The sequence below is a fragment of the Thermobia domestica genome, chromosome 2, assembly GCF_964235325.1.
Source record: "Thermobia domestica chromosome 2, izTheDome1.hap1.1, whole genome shotgun sequence".
In the NCBI taxonomy this organism is placed as follows: domain Eukaryota; kingdom Metazoa; phylum Arthropoda; class Insecta; order Zygentoma; family Lepismatidae; genus Thermobia; species Thermobia domestica.
In genome coordinates this window covers 192,296,869-192,316,513 of record NC_137455.1, presented here as the reverse complement: position 1 = coordinate 192,316,513, position 19,645 = coordinate 192,296,869, and the positions used below count along the sequence as shown (strand labels likewise).

The 19,645-nt window shown below is 35.9% G+C and overlaps 1 protein-coding gene across 3 annotated transcripts in view; it reads left to right on the top strand.

Moving 5' to 3' along the window:
• Positions 1-689: 689 nt before the first annotated feature.
• LOC145678332 (uncharacterized) overlaps positions 690-19,645 on the top strand; it is a 73,866-nt gene continuing 54,910 nt past the window's right edge. For 2 of the 3 annotated variants that reach the window (XM_081748356.1, XM_081748357.1), the window contains exons 1-4: positions 690-912; positions 5,055-5,216; positions 7,850-8,085; positions 10,057-10,175. In XM_081748356.1, coding sequence (XP_081604482.1) covers positions 827-912; positions 5,055-5,216; positions 7,850-8,085; positions 10,057-10,175 — 603 coding nt within the window. In that variant the 5' untranslated portion in view covers positions 690-826. The remainder of the gene's footprint in view (positions 913-5,054; positions 5,217-7,849; positions 8,086-10,056; positions 10,176-19,645) is intronic. The other variant, XM_081748355.1, reaches the window with a different exon arrangement.

Genomic DNA, 19,645 nt, shown 5'->3' with positions numbered 1-19,645 from the left:
TGAGTTGGAATAGGGATGCTATTATGCTGATTGATAAATATGAGGAGCATCTTTGTTTGTACAAAGTTAAAAGTCCTTTGTATGATAATAAGCATATGCGACAAAGGACTTTAGAAGAAATAGCGATTGAAATATCTGTTTTTAGTTTCGGAGCAAGGATGTTATAAATAGAGGATCTGCCCATATGTATCTTCATCCTATTAAATCGATGAAGCCAAAAAACAACAGAGCAACGGCACGTCTGATTGGCTACTCTCGTATCTGCTATCATCTGATTGGCTACTTTCGTTTCCGCCATGATTGTTGGCTCAAAACGTTGCGATCTTATTGGGCGGAGTGGGCAGAGTAGGGGTGGTGAAACTGTGACGTATGGCTTCAAGATTTTGTTGTAAGGGCAGATCCTCTATTTTATAAGATCCTTGTTTCGGAGCCATAATGCTTCCGTCTAAACAAGCCTGTAAGACTGAATTTCATTATCAAAGGAGCAAAGCAAGTATTAAATTTAAATATAAGGATTAAAATAGAACAGCACGTAAAAGTTGCCCCTATAAGTATAACAATAGGATTTTTTGGGGTAAGGGGAACTCTACTTTCTATTCGACATAAAAATTTTTCTTACACCGAAATATCATTAACCTTAATTGAGAATATTTGGCGATGGTGAAAGCTAAATGTTTCATATCTTATCGAAACTGACAGACTGTGAAAGGAGCGTCGTTATCGCGGTTTATTTCGAAACTGGTTTTGTGTAAATAAGACAGATAAGGAAGTTTTTCTCGTAACTTGTTTTTAATGTTTTAACTACCAGACAACGAATTTTAAAGCAATGGATAACGAAAGAATTCAAAAGACTAGAAGAGACCTCTATCTTGGTTATTCTTTGTTTGAAAGTTTAGAAGACAATAATTTAAGGTAGGCCCAATATGTTATTTTTTGATTATAGCTACATGCAATCATTTGCAAATGGATAGATATGTAAATGTCAATAATAAACTGATGACAACTAATTAATCAACTCTGCGCTCTTTTGGGGTGATAGTATACGTAATAAACTTCAACATTTTTATTGCATCAAACTATCAAGTATTTTTTTAAAATGTGAAGGTAATAATAACAAAAAATCTCCATTACGCTATGGTAAAAATCTATGGATTAAAATTGAAAATCATATTGATTTTGGGTTAAGTTTAGAGTTACCCCTCCGCTTTTTATAAAAATCAGGAAAATTTACAGGAGAAATGAGGTAAGAAATGATAATTTGAAGTTTTTATTTGATGTTTAGTAATGTAAGTTCGGCAGGAGAGTTATGTTTAATGCGAGAAAAGATATGTGGAAGTTAGTACTATTTGTCGGATGCGGAAGCATTCGCGGAAGGTTTCAGCAGCATGGTAGTTGTAAAATGTGGCGAATATGGCGAACAGGTGTAACGGATGCGCAAAAATAATTAAGAAAACCTTTTAAATGTTTGTGAAACACACGGAGTACTGAAGTTAAGTGAAATATAACAATTTTTAATACTTTAAGCACTGTTTTTTGTATGTTATAAAGTCCAAGGGCAACTTCAGACTGGAGGGGCAACTCTAAACTTAAGCCTTGATTTTTGACAATTACACTATTGTAGTTGATAATAGTTTCTAAGCAAAAATTGTGTGGTTATGTTTGTTTTTCTAACTCTCAAACAATACTGTATTTGCAGCTACCCGGCAAGATTCTAGAACACAGGTCCCCCGTCCCATTTAGTTGTAATAAAGACAGAAAACAACGTGCCCTGCGGGGCTCTAACCCGCCTTCACTCGCTGACGCTCGCTCGGTAATACTGTATGAATTAAATATTAAACTTTGGTACAGAAAGGAACCAACCTAGCTACTAACCTATATGGGGGGACCTGTTCTAGAACCTTCCCCAGCTACCCTGCTGCATTCCCTCTGAAATGGGTTATGTGTATGAAGTAATTTCACAGTTTTGATAACATCAATTCGTAAAATAAAATAGCATGTAATGAAGGTCCAGTGTGGGAAGGTTCTAGAACACAGGTCCCCTCACTTAGGTTAGTAGCTATTTTGGTTCTCTGTACCAAAGTTTAATATTTAATCCAGATAGTACTGCCGAGCGAGTTAAGGCGGGTTATAGCCCCACAGGGCACGTTGTTTTCTGTCTTTATTACAGCTAAATGGGAGGGGGGACTTGTATTCTAGAACCTTGCCGTCCAGTGCTACGATAAGTGTGCTATATACAATGGTTAAATAAACCGGTTGTTCGGTAAGAACCAATGGTATGAACTTCGTTACACACGTTAGGTTAGTTTATGTTCTGCTCTGTTTCATTAATGCTAGTTTGAGGGAAATTTCCCGCGGCGTTGGGAGATTTAGCAAAGATTTTTTTAAGGAGAGAAGGAGGGAGATTTTACGAATATGAGATAAAATGGAAGGAAATTTAGCTTTTCAACAAATGTTATGTTACTAAGCACTGCGACAGTATGACGAAGATGGTGGCATTCTTTCCAAAATCCAACACACAAGATGACTTTTTTTTTTTTTTTTTTTTTTTTTATATACAAGCTTTTTGCGGCCTGGCTTGAGGATGTTATTACGCAAGATAGAACGTTTAGATGAATCGGCTCCTGTCAACGCCTTGCCTAAGGTAAAGACTTACCCATTGAAGTGATGACAGATCAAAAGCACAAATCTATGTTGTGGAGATATGAGCACAATGAGTGCAGTATAATAATCCATAGATACGCAATAATAATCTTTTTAAGCATTAGCATTCCTACATTTTAAGTTGACGACCTAGTATCAGTTAGCCATGAAATAAGTGATCTTGGCGGGGTTTAACGGAATTTAATTCTAGCCAACTAGTGTAGGGAGTAGATTCGTCAAATACATTATATAGTCGGATTTGGGCTCTTCGGTGAGGGCTATAAAGGAGTGAAGGTTCAAAAATCTTATTTTTGGAAGTTATACATCCCAAAACAGATTTTGTTAAAAATAATTGAAGATGCCATGGGTGGGTTGTGTGTGTGTGTGGGGGGGGAAACTATAATTATTACCGGTACATTGAGTTGAACATTTCATACCACATTTAAAAGAGGTTATATAGTTGGTTAATGTAGTGAAAGTGACACTTTAACGTTGCAAACAGTTCTTTGAGATTTAGATGTATATATTTTATTGTGACATCATCAGTGCCTGCATCATTTGGACTCTATGGAGATTGGATATAAGGACATAAAAACTGGAAAATATGGCAAGATTTTACTTACGTCATTTCATTCACTTAATCGATTCGTAGGAAACTGGTTCGTTAAATATCACTAGGAACCAGTTCCTCACGAATCGAATCGGTTAGAAAACATGCTGGTTCAGGCTGTAATGTTTCTACAATTATTTAAACATGCCAGATTCAAATGCTGATATGGGCACTCAGTAACTTCCTATCGTAATAAAGCTTAAAATTTATCAAAACTTGAAATATGCAATGTATAAAATAATACTAGAAGAAACTACAGCAAGAACTAAACTGCTATAAAGGACACATAATACAAAATAAAAAAAAACAGAAGCAAGTTTTTAAGGACCGAAAGGCATAGAAAAACACACAAAAGAGAATGAATGAAAAATATGAACACATTAAACTATATACATGAGGGGCTAAGCCCTCCTAATTCCCCTGAACAACAATTAAGATAAAGAATATATTAAAACTAATACGAACAGCTGCTCACAAAATTATATAGTAGCCTACTTGAAAGGGAACTAGCCCCCGAACCACCGCGACTAGAACCAGCTATTTATCTTGAATTAATTAAAAATAAATACCTGAAATTTTAATGTGGTTAGTATAGTCTGGTTCCTTGATTCATTAATAAATATTTCTCTCCAATTATAACTAGTACAAAACTTAATCGAACTGCATCACTATTTCTTTCGAACCATACGTACAGCTCAAACTCCTCGAATGGCAGCAAACGTTATCAATATTTTGTGTATATGCCCCACTAATAGGATTGACAGAATTAGAGGAGTGGATCACTGTTAAATGTCTGCACTGACCACTATCTAAGGACGAATAACCGCAGAGAAATAGCCTATTAACTTCAATGGCACACTAATGTTGACAACCAATATAAATTCAAATTTCTAATTTGTTCTTTGTGAAAAGGAACATCCACCATATCAACTATGAAAAAGAAAAAAAGAAAAAAACAGTAGAAAGCAACGCGCGCGAAATATCTGTACATCTGCAACAATGAAGCATAGCACTTGCCGTCGAAGTCTGTGTATATCCATTTTTCTGCGCTTAAGCATAAAAGCAAGTCACCACTTGACTCGATACCAGGAACAAATCTAGAAGAATAGATACGTTCTCAAAGTCGGAAACAAAAAATTCAAATCACTGAATCAAATAAACTGAATGAAATGACCAAAGTAAAAACTTGTCGAAAATATAACAATTGGAACTCATTACACGTCCCAAAAGAAATTTTCTGTAAAAGTCAAGGGGTGCCACGGTAGGGTCCTGTGGTGCCATAGGGTAGGAAAACGACTGCAAAATATATCCAGTGAAACTATTCTTATCTCGTATGACGGGATATGAAAAGTTAGATAATTTAGTGAAGATGATTTAGGATGTTAATATTCCAAATAATTACTGGGATGTAACATTTTATATGTTGTGACGTCATCACTCTGTGGATCATTGGACTCCTGAGGATTTGGCATAAGGAGGTGAAAATTGGAAAATCTAATTACTGAACTTCATTGCATGTCCCAAAATAAATTTTATGTAAAAGATAAAAAAATAAATAAAAAAAAAAAATCAAGGTATTTCATGGTGGGGTACTGGGGTGTCGTGGGGGTGGGGAAATCTACAAATAATAGAGAAACCACTCTTATCTCATCACCGTCACCTTAGCCTCAGAGCAAAACGTGGGACGTTAAATTTAAAAAAGTCCATTCCATGTAAAGAGTGGTTCTAAATATCTGAGAATTCATTACATCTTAGCTGCCTTGGTAGGTTAGAGTAATCTGATTTTTTTTCTTTCTTTCTTCAGACATGCCAGACTCCTAATTGAAGAGAATGGAGCAGACCCCAACATCAATCTGCCAGAACATGGAGCATCGCCTTTCCATTTAGCAATAGGAAATGACGTGGAATCATTTGCTCAAGACATTACCACATTATTTCTCCTATATGGAGGAAATCCTAATGTCAGGTATATTATTCATCGTTGCGTTTAATGTTTAAAAGCTATTGAAATTTAACTTCGGGTAAGAAAGCACACAAATTTGAATTTGCGTACTCTATTCAAATTCTGTTGCTAGTATGAAGACCTTGAAATGAATTAGTCTTTATGCTTGCCAGCAATTTCAAGTACATTCTGTTCTTAGTAGTATTTTGTTAGTTCCTTTTCGTCGTAGTTTCACATATTATTTAATTACTATAATTTTCAGTAACTAAAAATAGTATTCACAGGAAACAGAGATGTTTTGTTGATGGTCTTGTAAAATGTCCCGCAAAAACTTGCATCTTTTGGTAACAACATCTCTTCCTTCCAACAAAACTTTTCGCCCTGAATACTTCTTCCACTTGAACCCAAGACTTTTCAATACCGAACGATAAACTAGTTTTACCCTCATCAAACAAACCACTATCCTTAAGTGAAACAAGTAGTTTTTTCCGGGTGGGAAATACTTTTTGCTGGTAGTAGTCATAAAGATGTCGCCGGATCGCATCTTTTTGAAATGTATCCAGATTTGTCACTCTTGAAGGTCTTATTTATTTTTTCCCGGAGTTCTTAACACCACTGAAAGCTCATTCAAATTTTCTGGGCACTTTTCTTTAGTGATCCTTGTCACTGTGGCTGTTCCAATATGCAAAGCTGCAGACACTCTCTGCACAACCTTAGAAAGTGGAAGTAATGGTCCTGCATTTTCCCTTTCTGCCTCAAAATATTCCCGCAAATTATACACATGTCCCCGAGATTGACTATTTTAAACAACACGTTTCTCCTTTCTGCTTGCAGATGCCATTTTCTCTCAAGGTCCACGTTTATACGAATCAAAAACAAAAATTAACTCGCCCACACAATATTAACACATCACGCCAAAGCGGAAGTTCTAAACAAAAGATAACCAAAGGGACTTGACTGAACGGACGGCAAAAGAGAGGGAGGGGGTAAGTAAAAGTTTGGCATGTGCGGTTGTTACCATGGAGACGCGGACAGGTTCTGAGCCTAGGGTTGGTTGACCTGCTGTCTTCTGCTCGCTCGCCGTGACCTTGTGCAAATCTGTCAGAAATCGTCGTTCACCGACCAGGGTATAACAATGGATATATTCTTCATCACTACCACGCAAGAAATTTCGGTCTGTCTCCACTGCTGAAAGATTATTTTGATCCTATTCTTTGATCTTCATGGACCTATTCTCATCGATTGTATGGGGGGCGCGGTGGCTCAGTGGTAGAGCGTTCACCTCCGGTGCTTGGGGTTCCTGGTTCCATCCTAGCCCGCGCCGTTTGGACTTTGTGATGGACAAACACCGTGCTCGTTGGTTTTCTCGGGATTCTCCCGTTTCCTCCCACATTCTTCATTCCACCATTTCGTTCGTTTATCATCATCACCGTCTCCTTTAGCCTAACCGGCATAATGTGGGACGTAAAGCTTAAAGATTTCATTTTCTCATCGATTGTTTGTTGAAATGTGCCACAGTGTACACTGCTCGCTGCCGCGAAATTCTGGATATTTAAGAAGGATTAAGAAGAATAGACTTTGAATACTGTCTCGAAGTATCGTTCTTTTGTAAGGCAAAGCAAGGCCACATACAACAGCTGACACCTTGAAAAAAGTCCGATAATTTGGCTGAGATGGGCTATCCCAGTTTCTGTACAGTTCCGATTTATCATCTTGCTATTTTCACCTGTTTGACCCTGTAAAGAAGGCCAGCGAGGGGAAGTATTTTTAGACGTCAAAGTGCAAAGTATATTTTCTTCATGGTTTCATAGCCAGCTCGAAGAATCCTAAAGAATAGGAATGGAATCCATGAATGGGCTTTATGATCGCCCTTTACGTCGGGATTTCTGTAAGTCTGGGGTCACCCTTTTACCTCAAGAACAATTTATATTTATGAAAGATCCTTAAAAACAAAGAATGGCATTTTGGCTTAACCAAATTTCGCTTGTGATGTCACCAGATGGGTTAGGCTGGAATTAGGTTATAGTAAAGAAAATAAATATGGCAATTTTACTTAACTTCGCGTTTTATTTATTTTAATTCTAATATTTCGCTCACTTTTGCTTCTGTGAGCTTCTTTAGAGGAGTTTATCTGTTAAATTTAAATGGAGTGGGAATTCACATGAGCGTATAAATGTTATTTTTCCTGATTGGTGTATAAATACATTTTGCAAGTGATCGTTGTTTGGAGTTTCTGTAGAGACTTCCAGAAATTGTTTCCAGTAGAATATCTGTTTGGAAGAAATTGAGCAACATGTGAATTCTCACTCAATTTAAGTTCAAATGGTGAAATCCTCTGAAGAAGTTCACAGAAGCAAAAGGAAGCGAAATATTAAGATTAAAATAAATGAAACACTGCAAAGATACGTATTTTTTTAAAAAAAATTCTTTATTACACATAATTTGCATAAATAATAAATGAAAACTTTAACAAACTACAGTTTTTTAAATAGCAAAGAAAGACCTTACCATGTGAAAGGTCTTTGCAAGAAAAACATTTTGTATGGTGGTCAAAGTTCAGAAATTATTCTACACATCTTACATTATGTTTTAGTTGTTCACTGTGTGTAATATACAATTTTGTTAGTTCTGAAAATTGTGTCTTTCCATCATTTTAGGTCTGTCGAAGGTGTAACACCTGTTCATATAGCAGCAGCTTGGGGTCGACAACAAATCCTTCATTTACTCTTAGTAAATGGTGGGGATCCTTGGCTTACAGATGAAGACGGTAAAAATGCTCTTGACTATGCTGCTGACGAAGGACATTGGCATATTGTGGAAGAACTAAAGAAATTTAAGAACCTAGATGCCACTGACGATGATATATCAGGACCCAAATTTATGTTATCATTAGGTATTACTACCTTTTTCGTAACTCATGTGAATATTGTATTGTCTTTATATGTAATGTTTCGTGCTTTAGGAAAAATAAATTTTGCAGTTGATATAGCAACACTTCATTTTGTATTGAAGTGAGAATTTGATTTGAAGTTAATTAAAGTTTTTTGATTAATTGAAGTATACGGCCGCAAAAATGTTGCTCTGTTCTTGAATATTTTTTATTACCTTACAGATACTATATGTGGTTCGATAATTTTAATATGGCTTGTGGAGGAACATATTGTGTAAAAGAAAAAGAAATTTGGTGAAATTATTCAATGGATGTTTATATACTAGCAGACACAGTTAAAGATGCTTTTTTCCTGGAATCTGGAGAGTCCTCAAAACTCTTCCTCCTGTTCTTTGAAACATTTGTTAGAGATTTATGACCCCCCCCCCCCCCCCATTGCCTAAAATCAACGTTGCCACATCCCTCTATTGTCCCTTTCTTTTGAATAGGGTAATAACAGATGATGAATCGGGTTTATGGGTGTAACCGAGAAACAAAGGTCCAATCTTCTCAGTGCAAGAGCCCAGATTCACCAAGACCAAAGAAAGTACGACAAAGTCGGTCGAATGTAAAGACAATGTTGGTGTTTTTTTCGATTCTAAGGGTATCATGCATCGTGAATTTGCACTTAGGGTGCAGACAGTCAACCAGGAATACTGCAAAAGTGTCCTTCAGCGTTTGCACGAAAATTGCGGCGGAAAAGGTCTGCCCTCTGGAAAGAAAAGAATTGGATTCTCCATCATGACAATGCACCAGCGCATTGTGCGTTCTCAATCCAGGAATTTTTGGCCAAATTCAACATTCCTGTGCTTCCGCAATCCCCGTATTCCCCAGATTTGGCCACGGCCGACTTCTACCTCTTTCCTAAATTAAAATTGTCATTGAAAGGGAAGAGATTTGATTCAATTGAGAACATTCAAGCAAATACGGAGAGAATGTTTCACACCATCACGGGAAATAATTTTCAGGAATGCTTCCAGAAGTGGAAACATCGTTGGAATCGGTGTGTTCATTCAGCAAGGTACCACTTTGAAGAAGATCCATCACAGTAGCCTGTATGCACTGCCATTTTTAAATTACAAGCCCAGTCTTAAAACTTTCCAATCACACCTTGTATATATTTTCACAAGGTAATATGTTAATTTTTCTAGATACCTAAGTGCTGAATAGCCCTCCCCTCTGATGGAGTGGTTCGCGCGCGAGTCTTTGGTACACATAGTCTTAGGTTCGATTTCTGCTAGGACCATATTAAAATTTGAACACATTATGGTGGTTCAAATTGCACCTTAAGCTACAGATCCACGTCTCGTATAGCCTCGATGATGAAAAGGAGTGCTAAACTTCAATAAACTAACAAACTCTGAATACCAAGAAAGCACGAAATTCAACAGTTCGAATAGAAAAGTGGAAATCAAGTCACATTTTAACATTTTGCCCCAAAGAAGCTTAAGAAAATTCGATCCTCATTCCCCTCCCCTAAATAAAAAGGAAAAATGTGTCCAAATGAGTTGGGTTTTCTTTAAAAACGTGTTTTTTGAAACCCTGATATAATGGCTTATAGAAAGTCTACAGAAATACGTCATTACGAAAATTTATAGCTCAGAAAAATAAGGATAGAGAATAGTAAAAAATTCTTTAAATTTTGAACTTTGGCTCATAAGCTGTTTCACAAAGGCAAGCTTAATAGAGTTATTGTTTTCTAAATAGCATAAAATACAATTATTGTTTTCTATGTCTGATCTTTTGTTTTTTGTTTTCTATTATTGTTCTCTATGAATCAGTTCTTTTAGTATTACTTAACACAGAAGCGTCGCTTGTAAATCAAAATACACATTCATGTTTATGATACAGAATGTAATTTTGAGATTATTTTTTATTAATTATATATCTTCGTAAAAGTCAAAAAGAGTATATTTTTTCTTTCTCTATCTACAGAAAAAGTCATAGTTCACGAGCAGGACCACCTGGTTGAGTACGAAGTAGTTGATCAAGCGAATCCTAGTGCTTCACCAGAGGCAAGAAGTCTTCTGACTTCTGATGATGACCATGATAAGGTATGAAGTATAACTATTACACATCGTTTATACTATAAGATAACCGTACACGTCAAACCAGACATGAATATCAGTTTTTTTTTTCATACCTATTTCTTCTTAAAACAGTCGTACTTTACTATTTGTTACTATAAACTTCCTTGACTTAAGTTTGTTTCAAGTATTTGCTCATTATAAAAGGGTCCATGTCAATCTAATAATTTTATTTATTTGTTTATTTTGTGTCTGCGTGTGGTTTGTTTTGTTAGCAAGGACTAAAATTATTGTATTGGCTAATGGACATAAATCAATAGCAAGCACGCACTCTGTATCGTGATGAAGTTTGAATGTATATGATTTCGATCTTCTCTGGAAAGCTTTTTAATAATACAGTAGGACGTCGATAATCCGAACGCGATCCCTAGAAGCTTTTTACGTATTGTCTTAGCGCTAGCAATAAACAAACAATAGGATTGTCCGTCGGCTTTGTGTGAAGTCAATGTTTTTACAAAAGCTCATTTGTATGTAATTGTTTGTCATACATCTTTTTTTTTTTTTTTTTCCCTTAGGCCTATACAAGTTAGGTTTTAAGTGTGAGTTACAAGAACAGTGTAATTTAGTGTACGAGCAGGTTCTTCAGAAACGTTAAATGTAAGTAGCCTTACGTACGGTATTGTAATTACTGTGTGTACTTACTGTATCAAGAAAAGAGCATATCGTACAGTATATTTAAGCCTAAGTGGCATGTTCTTGGTCATTTTCGAAAATCCGAACTACCTGTGGTCCCAATTAGTTCAGATTTTCGACTTCCTACTGTATTTCTGAAGCAAATGCAACTAAGAGGAACGTTGTTTTGAAAAGGTTCTAGAGAGGATAGAAATTGTATACATTCAAATTTCATTAAGATACAGAGATGAGTGTTTGTCTTTTTTATTTGAAATTAGTATGTTCAATTTGAATTTAGTTACCAAAGCTAGATCATAGTTAGAAATATGTATCATGATTCAGTAGAAGCTGGGATGCAATTATGAAAATCCAGTGAGCTCTGGTGCGTCTGAAAGATTAGTTGCTTAGGACACTTTCGGTATCCTATAGATTGATGTGAATGGTTCTTTTGTCCTTAAGAGGAAACTATTACTATCGGAAATAGTGTTTTACGGATTTGTTATGCCTGGATGTTTCATGTGTGCGTAGGTTTTTCACATATCAATAGATTTTAATGTTTTTCACATACAATCAATAGATTTTAATGTATTATAATCTCTTATGGAATTAAAAATTTAAAAGAAACGTCTTAACGTATGTTGGCGGGATACTGGGTAGTATGTACAGCCGTAAACAAATCCAGTGCTTAATGTGGTTTTCTCGGAGGATTTGATATAAGAAATAACGGTTTACTAAAACTCGCAGAAATAATAGAAAAATTTCACTTTTTCCAAATTTTGATTCCTGAAAGCCTTGTTTACGGAGGATAACAACAAGAGTAAGAGTAATAAAGTCATTAGGGAAATACAAAGGAGTGGAGCTACTGGAGAACAACAATGCTGAGATAAGTTGTCCCATGTATTGGTGCGATTCGCTCGTCAAGTGATGGTGTGGCTCGCTGTGAAATGGCTAAAAGCTATCATCACAATATTGCGTCAGCACTATATTTTTTAAAATCATGTGCTATTTCTTATTTGATTAACTCTTATCTATGTTAAACCGTGATTGTTACTGTTTTGAAATATTGAATATATTTTCAAGAAACAGTCTTGAGCTCTTTTGCCCCCGAATAATTTTATTTAGTCTGTAATATTAGATTATGTTCCTTTTAAATGTTTCAAAAGGCGTGAAAGCAGGTGTTCTGTTTTTGATCTACCTATTTAGATTTTCACTTAAGTTTGTCACCAGTATTCATCATAAGCCCATTACGGATACTTAGTGTATTCGTTATAGATTCGTACATCCATCAGTCACCAAATCAAATATATGGAAAATTCTGGGATCGATAAGGCTTTCTTGTTGGAATCAGATAGAAGAAGAGAGTGATTGTTTATTGAGGATTGGTAGTCTATTTTTGGCTTGCACTTGCCACCAACTCTTTGTAGCCACACGGGAATTATTTGCCTCGAGAATGTCCAGCTCTTTAGAGTCTTTCGCTGGGATAGCAGGGATTTTGACAATCAATTCGAGTTCCTGCAAGATTCTTACGGAGTCTAAACCTTCGATCGACCAATACACAGTCGTCACTCTGTGAAATTCCTAAAATAATTTCTCCTTGAAACAGCGAGTTCGTAATACTAACGTCGTTGTTGGCACCAACGTAAGCTCCAATGACCAACATTGAACCGCTAAGCGTAACAACAATCATTGATTTCACAGTGGACGGCCTTTTTGTACACTAAATAATCGTCTCGGAACACTATATTATTCGACTTTCTGTTGTATACGTAGGTTCCGTCCATTAACATCAATTTGTCGGGTGCAGTTTCGTGAAGTTGCCTAGACTGATTTATAACCTTCTTGAGTACGTAATCATGATGCAGATTTGAGATACAAAGGCGAATAGGAACAAAGTGTGTTATCAAAAATTCACGAACAGACTTATTGCGTTGCTGGTTTCACCACTTTTGTAATCGAAAAGTGCTGCAAGGAAGCAGTTTGCACATCATGCGCGCATTTTTGTTAAAAACATGATTGTTTTCATCACTGATAACACCTCTCTTTTTGCAGTGTTGACAGAATTAGTATAGATGCATAAATGGATCTCTTTTTTAAGCCAGTGAAAGGAAGCAAATGACTTTCAGAAATTTGCCGAAATCTAGAGTAGGTTGTTGGAGTTCACATTGCACATATTCTGTTCTACTTGTATTATTGTTATATTTCTCATCCTCCTGAACAGCATCCACCGGTTGAGTGGGTGCTAAAAGTTCATTAAAAAGCTTTTTAACTTCATTGTAACAACCGTCACAAACAAAACACAAATTCGATATCAGAATGGTTTTTCACGGGTACTGCGTAAATAACTTACAGCAAGAACACCCATCTGCGTAGAAATATTACTTCTCCTTTTATCTCGAGGCCACTTCCCATATATCATACATGATGAGTGGAGGGACAACTGAACTATTGAAGCCATTTTATTGGCAAAAATCAAAGAACCCTTGATTTCCACCAATAAATGACACTCCATACCTTTACTTTCACTGACTCTATCTGATAATTTCAAACTGTAGTCAATCCTAGGTAAAGTACGGATTAGAAAGGAATATTAGATTTGCTAAAAACCAGGTCAAGCCTGACAACACGATCAAATAACCAACTGCTGACCAGGTCCTGAAAGAGACTTTAATGTCTGCAACAATGTCAGATGCTTTAGTATAGGAGCATAGAAGAAAGAAAAGAAGAAGTCAGTGTTAACGCGCTGACTGCTTTTACTTTACTTGGACGGCTGTCACAGGCCCTGACTTATCACTTTCATTATTTCTCCCTTTTCCTCTGGCCCTATTCTTGAAAAACTTTCAAGCAGCGGATGCAATGCGTTAAAAGTATCACTGGGAAGCACAGTCACTTAGTGGTAGAGTGCTTACCTGTAATGCGTGCGGTTCCTACTTTTGATCTCCTGCCAAGTAAGTTTGTGGTGGACAACATCGTCCATTTGTTTTTCGCAGTGCTTCCGTTCCCTCACATTCTCATTCCACCAATTCTTCCATCATAATTCACTTGCCTTAAGGTTGGTTTAAAGGGACATGTTTTGCCGATAGATGTCACTACACTCTTTGTATCTCTCTTATGTATGTTTTACCTTTCACGAAAATTCACGATTTCTCTTACAAATTTCAACCAAGAGACTTCAAATTTTTAAAGGAGCTCCATAACCTATCGAAGGCAACAATCCGTGCCGATTTTTTATTTAGAATTTTCTTCATTGTTGAAATTTGTATCCAAATCTTTAACAACATAACTGTTTCAACAATGAAGAAAATTTTAAATAAAAAATCGGCACGGATTGTTGCCTTCGATAGGTTATGGAGCTCCTTTAAAAATTTGAAGTCTCTTGGTTGAAATTTGTAAGAGAAATCGTGAATTTTCGTGAAAGGTAGAAACTACATAAGATGGATACGAAGACTGTAGTGACATCTATTGGCAAAGCTTGTCCATTTACACCAACCTTAATCATCCGTTTCCCTTAGCGTAAAGGGCATAATCTTGGGATGTTAAACTAAAAGATTTCAAAAATATTACTATTTGCAGTCATTTATGTGCAAATGCAACGGTCACCATCCTGGTTTGCAATCCGGAAATTTCTATTTTTTTCATATAAGTTGTCCCTAAACCTAAATAACCATTATGGGATCATTCGGCACTTTTATTATGGAAATTAACTGCATTCCATACATACATATGATCATACGGAACTCCAATAATATGATTTAACAATTCAGGGTGTCTGTCGGTCACGAAAGTCAAGAAAAAGTCTCTAAATTTAGCTTTTGGATCACTTTTTTTTTTTTTTTTTTTTTTAATCTTAAAACGAAAAAATACTTAATTTAACTTTGTTTTCTAGCCCTAATTCGCAGATATACCAAATCTAACTCAATAAGTTATAACATTATACATACCAACTAATGTCGATTTATTCTTCCATTTTTACATACATTATAGATCAACAGCCATCCATTTCGTGTATCCTGTCGATAGTGATGTGAGGTGGAAAATTTTCCGCTATATTTTTCCGGAAAATTTTCCGTTCTAAAAAAATTACAAAAATCAATTAATAATTCCTCAGCAATCATGAAGTTGATTGAATTCATGTATAGAAATGTTAAAAAGTGAAAGATCGTTTAAAGAATCTGAAAATTTTCATGGCTCAGACAATTTTCAGTACGATATAGGAACTAGTGGAACAATTTTTCATAAATCGAAAAATTGTCTGTCCTGTTACAGTGATGAAAATTTTCCGGAAAAGTTTCCGATTCATAAAAACATACTCCACTTACTCCTACATCGTTGTTTAGTCGTGATGTGAGGTGGAAAATTCCTTATCCAGAAGAATTTGGTTATACGCCATGACTAAATCGAGATTCCAAAAACAACATTCCCTTGTAAAGTACTCAAAATTTCTTCAACAGGAGGATATCTAACTTGTTGTAGCTTTATGCACGTGTTCAATTTACGCATGTCCAATACAATTCTCAGACGTTCATCCTTTTTCGGTACTACGTGGATGGGATTTAAGTGAACACTTTGGGACGAACTAATTATTCCGTCACGCAACATTTCTGAGATTTGTTTCCTTACATTTTCCCTGAATCTGTAAGGAATTATATAAGGTTTAGTAACAATAGGGTTTTTGTTGTGTACGTCAAGTGAATAGAGGAAATCTTTACAACAACCAGGACGATTAGAAAATACCTTTCGATGTTTATACAAAATTTGTACAAATTCAGAAATTATATCTTGATCTTTAATTTCCAAATCCTGTAAAATCTTTTGAACATAAAGGTCGAATGTATAAGTTTTCCCACCTTCGTCAACAAAATTATCTACCACACTGCATTGTAGCAAGCTTTCATCTATACAAGAAATTAATTTTTGTGTTACGCTGTCAGATAAACCAGGTAAAGTAAATGTTTGATTCTCAAAGTTTAAAATTACACGGAATTGTGTTATAAAATCAAGACCAATTAAAAGATTTTCATTCAATTCATTTACTACTAGAATGGGAAGATCAATATCCCGATATTTCACAGACAATACAATATGAGTTTTACCCATAATTCGCTTTTTATGTTTTCCAGCATAATCAACTAGTATCAGGTTTTCAAGCTTTTCCAATCTAGGATTAGAATATTCTTTAGCAATCCTACTCCAAAGTGAAAAAGACAACAGCGATGCGTTAGCCCTAGTATCAATTAAAGCATTTAGAGAAATTCCATTAACCTTCACAGGAATTCTCGCCGTACAGAACGATTTCAAAAATACAAAATCATTATCATCATTATATGAATCATCAATGTCATCGTCGGTTTGCCAACAATAATTTGCAATGTGTAAATACTGATATAGGCAACGTCTATTTACATCTAATTTATATTTATCATTGCAGTTATCCATAAATAAATTATCATCATTCTCAAACAAATTATTAGATGAACCTCGGGACGAACAACTACGAGAATCTTCAGCTGATATGGGATTAACCCCAACCATATCAGCAGGTTTTAGTTTAAATTAGGGTTAACAAACGAATCAATTAGAGTGCATTGAACACCACAATCTTGGTTATTCTCTCTTGACCCATTTCCTGTTTCATTTATTGCTTCGGTCCTATTTCGACAGTTCCTGCCATCTCGAGGTCTCCAATTAAATCTGCTTTGAGTCACATTGGCATGCATCATATTGTTACCGTAATTGCGTCTTCCACGGAAGTTTCTTCTGTTAACCCAACTATTCCTTGGATTGCCATAATTCGTTCCATTTCTACCTCTGGTATCGAATCTTCTATTAGCTCCAGTTCCAGTACGCATAACAAATCTTTCACTAGTTCCAATGCCAGTATTGTTACGTGATCTCTCATCGCTGCGAAGATTTTCGGTATTCTCATTAGTTATATTCAGGTTTCTGACGGTAATCGAATTAGGCGGATTACGATTACTTCCGCTAGGATTCGGAAATTGATTCTCAAAGTTCTGAACTAACATTATGAGATGGTTGAAGTGTACGCATTGAGCTGATAACAAAATCTGTTGTAATTTATACGGCAATAAAATGCGTACGGAAGCTATTATTCTGGATTCGGGTTGAAACGGATTGACGAGTTTGAGCTCATTATATGCATTGATTGTAAAATCCGTAAGAGATTTATCGACTCGAGGTGAATAGTGTCGAGTTCGTACCATCGCATCGCGGTTAGCTAACAAGAAATCATTTTCGTAACTAGGCAACAGGGCCCGTTTGAATTCTTCGTAGGATTTTATATGATCACGAATAGCTTTAAACCACAAGGAACAAGGAGGAAGTAACAGATGTGGTAACAACTTCATAAATTTAGATTGAGCTATGCCCATAATTTCACACTCGTCTTCAAATTTTTCTAAAAACGAGCTTGCGGTTTCGTCGCATGTACCGCTGAATTTTGTCATGGCCTTGATTTCGCTGGCCTTAACATTTATTTTACTATCGTTGCGGTTTCGTTGACGTTGATAATGTTCTATACCCCTTTCACACTTATTTATTTCATTCCTCTTTTTGCGATCACGATTTTGGAGTCGTCTTCTGATGTTTTCCGTAGCTAAATCATCATCAGTGGAACCTTTAGAGGAAGATGTCCTGTCGGTTTCCATTAATGGAGTTCTCGGGCAATGATACGATATTTCCTGTTGATTGGGAACATCCGAAGCTTCCTTATACACAGAATTATTGTAGTTACCTTCTCTTTCTTGTAACAATCTGACTTCCTCTTGTAAGTTGGTTATCTGTATACTATGTGAGTCGACCTGGGCAGTGATACTCACTATTTGATTTTTTTGTTGGTTTGTAGTCGACTCCAGGACTTCGACGACTTTCTTTATTGATTCAGTTTCCAAGGTTAATTGGTCTTGTCTGCCTTGCCAATTGTTGCTGAACTACTGGAACCTGGTATCTATTTCACGCGTTACATCGTCGGTGATTTTGATGATAACCTCATCAGTCAGTACATGTAAATCTTCTTTCAAATTATGCTGTAGCCTATCGAAATTTTCATGGATACCCTGAACTCTATCTGCAAGAGACTTGTGTTGGGTCAATATTTGCTCGAACTTTTCATCATTCGATTTTTTTATCTGTTCCATCTTTTCATCGTTTGATTTTTGTATTTGTTTAATCAAGTTGTCATCCCTCGATTGCATGGATTGACTTAATTGTCGAATCATATCTAAGATTTGGTTAGTATTTACTGTTTCAGACATAGATTCTTCTGAATTACCAATTATGGACATATCTTCCCTGTGTATATTAGTCATAGTTGACTGACGTATAATTTTTCTCCCACTAGCAAAAAGGTACATTCAATATTCATACGTCCCTTTTTATAAAAATTAAGACCCTATCTTTACTTTACTTCAAGATTTGTACAGGGTCCCGGGTTACGTTGCACTAGATAAAACGAAAAAATACTTAATTTAACTTTGTTTTCGTTCTAGCCCTAATTCGCAGATATACCAAATCTAACTCAGTAAGTTATAACATTATACATACCAACTAGTGTCGATTTATTCTTCCATTTTTACATACATTATAGATCAACAGCCATCCATTTCGTGTATCCTGTCGATAATAATGTTTACCATGACAACATGTCAATAGTAATGTTTTCTCTTTTAACTATATATATATATGTTTGACTAGCAGCGTTCACCCCGCTTCGCTGGGGTCACCCCGGAACGCAATAAACCTTGTTAATTAGATAATTTTTACTTTTTCGCTTTCAAGTGATATGATAAAAACCATAGTAGATTGCAGTAAATGTTAACATTATATCGCCTGTCATTTATGTTAACCCGCCCCGCTTCGCTGCGGTCACCCCAACCCGCCCCGCTTCGCTGCGGTCATCCCGGAACGCAATAAACTTTGTTACTTAGATAATTTTTACTTTTTCGCTTTCAAGTGATTTATAGCGCCTGTCAGTTATGTTAACCCGCCGAGTCACAGGGTCATGCGGGTTGCTTATAAATACGTTTATTTTTATACCTATGATGAACTAATAACAAAGGATTTGTACGTATGGACACCTGAATGGTCAATTATCTCAAGACACTGGTAATTGAAAATTAAAGTGATATGATAAAAACCATCTAGGGTCCACATCCTAACAACCCCCCAAAAATGAAAGAAATCGGTTCAGCCGTATTAGCGTGATGAGCGAACAAAGGATTTTTTGTACGTATTGACACCTGATTGGTCAATTATCTCAAGACACTGGTAATTGAAAATTAAAGTGATATGATAAAAACCATCTAGGGTCCAAATCCTAACAACCCCCCAAAAATGAAAGAAATCGGTTCAGCCGTATTAGCGTGATGAGCGGACAAAGGATTTTGTGCGTTCTCTTTTATATATATAGATTATTGCGCCTCTGATCATGTATTGACAAAATAGGTACAGATTGACAATACCGTTATAATAAGAATATATCGTTGTAATCTGTACAAATATAAGTAGAGACTGGAAAATTCTGTTCTATAAAACGTCAAAATTCACCACCAAAAATGTCTATGGTCGCTTTAGACGCTACAAAGTCACAAAGCACCCTTCTATCGCATACATGAAAATCCGGCCCAATTCGCACCCAAATTCGCTCTTGAGAATATTACTAAATTTTATGGTTTTTGAAAGAAAAAAATTCACTTAGGAATTTTACTAGACACCTGCAATTCATAGAAGTCTAATACTTAGATTTAAATTAATGCATTCTGCTTAATATTAATTTTATTCCTTAATACAAAATGTTATTTTTTGTGTTATAT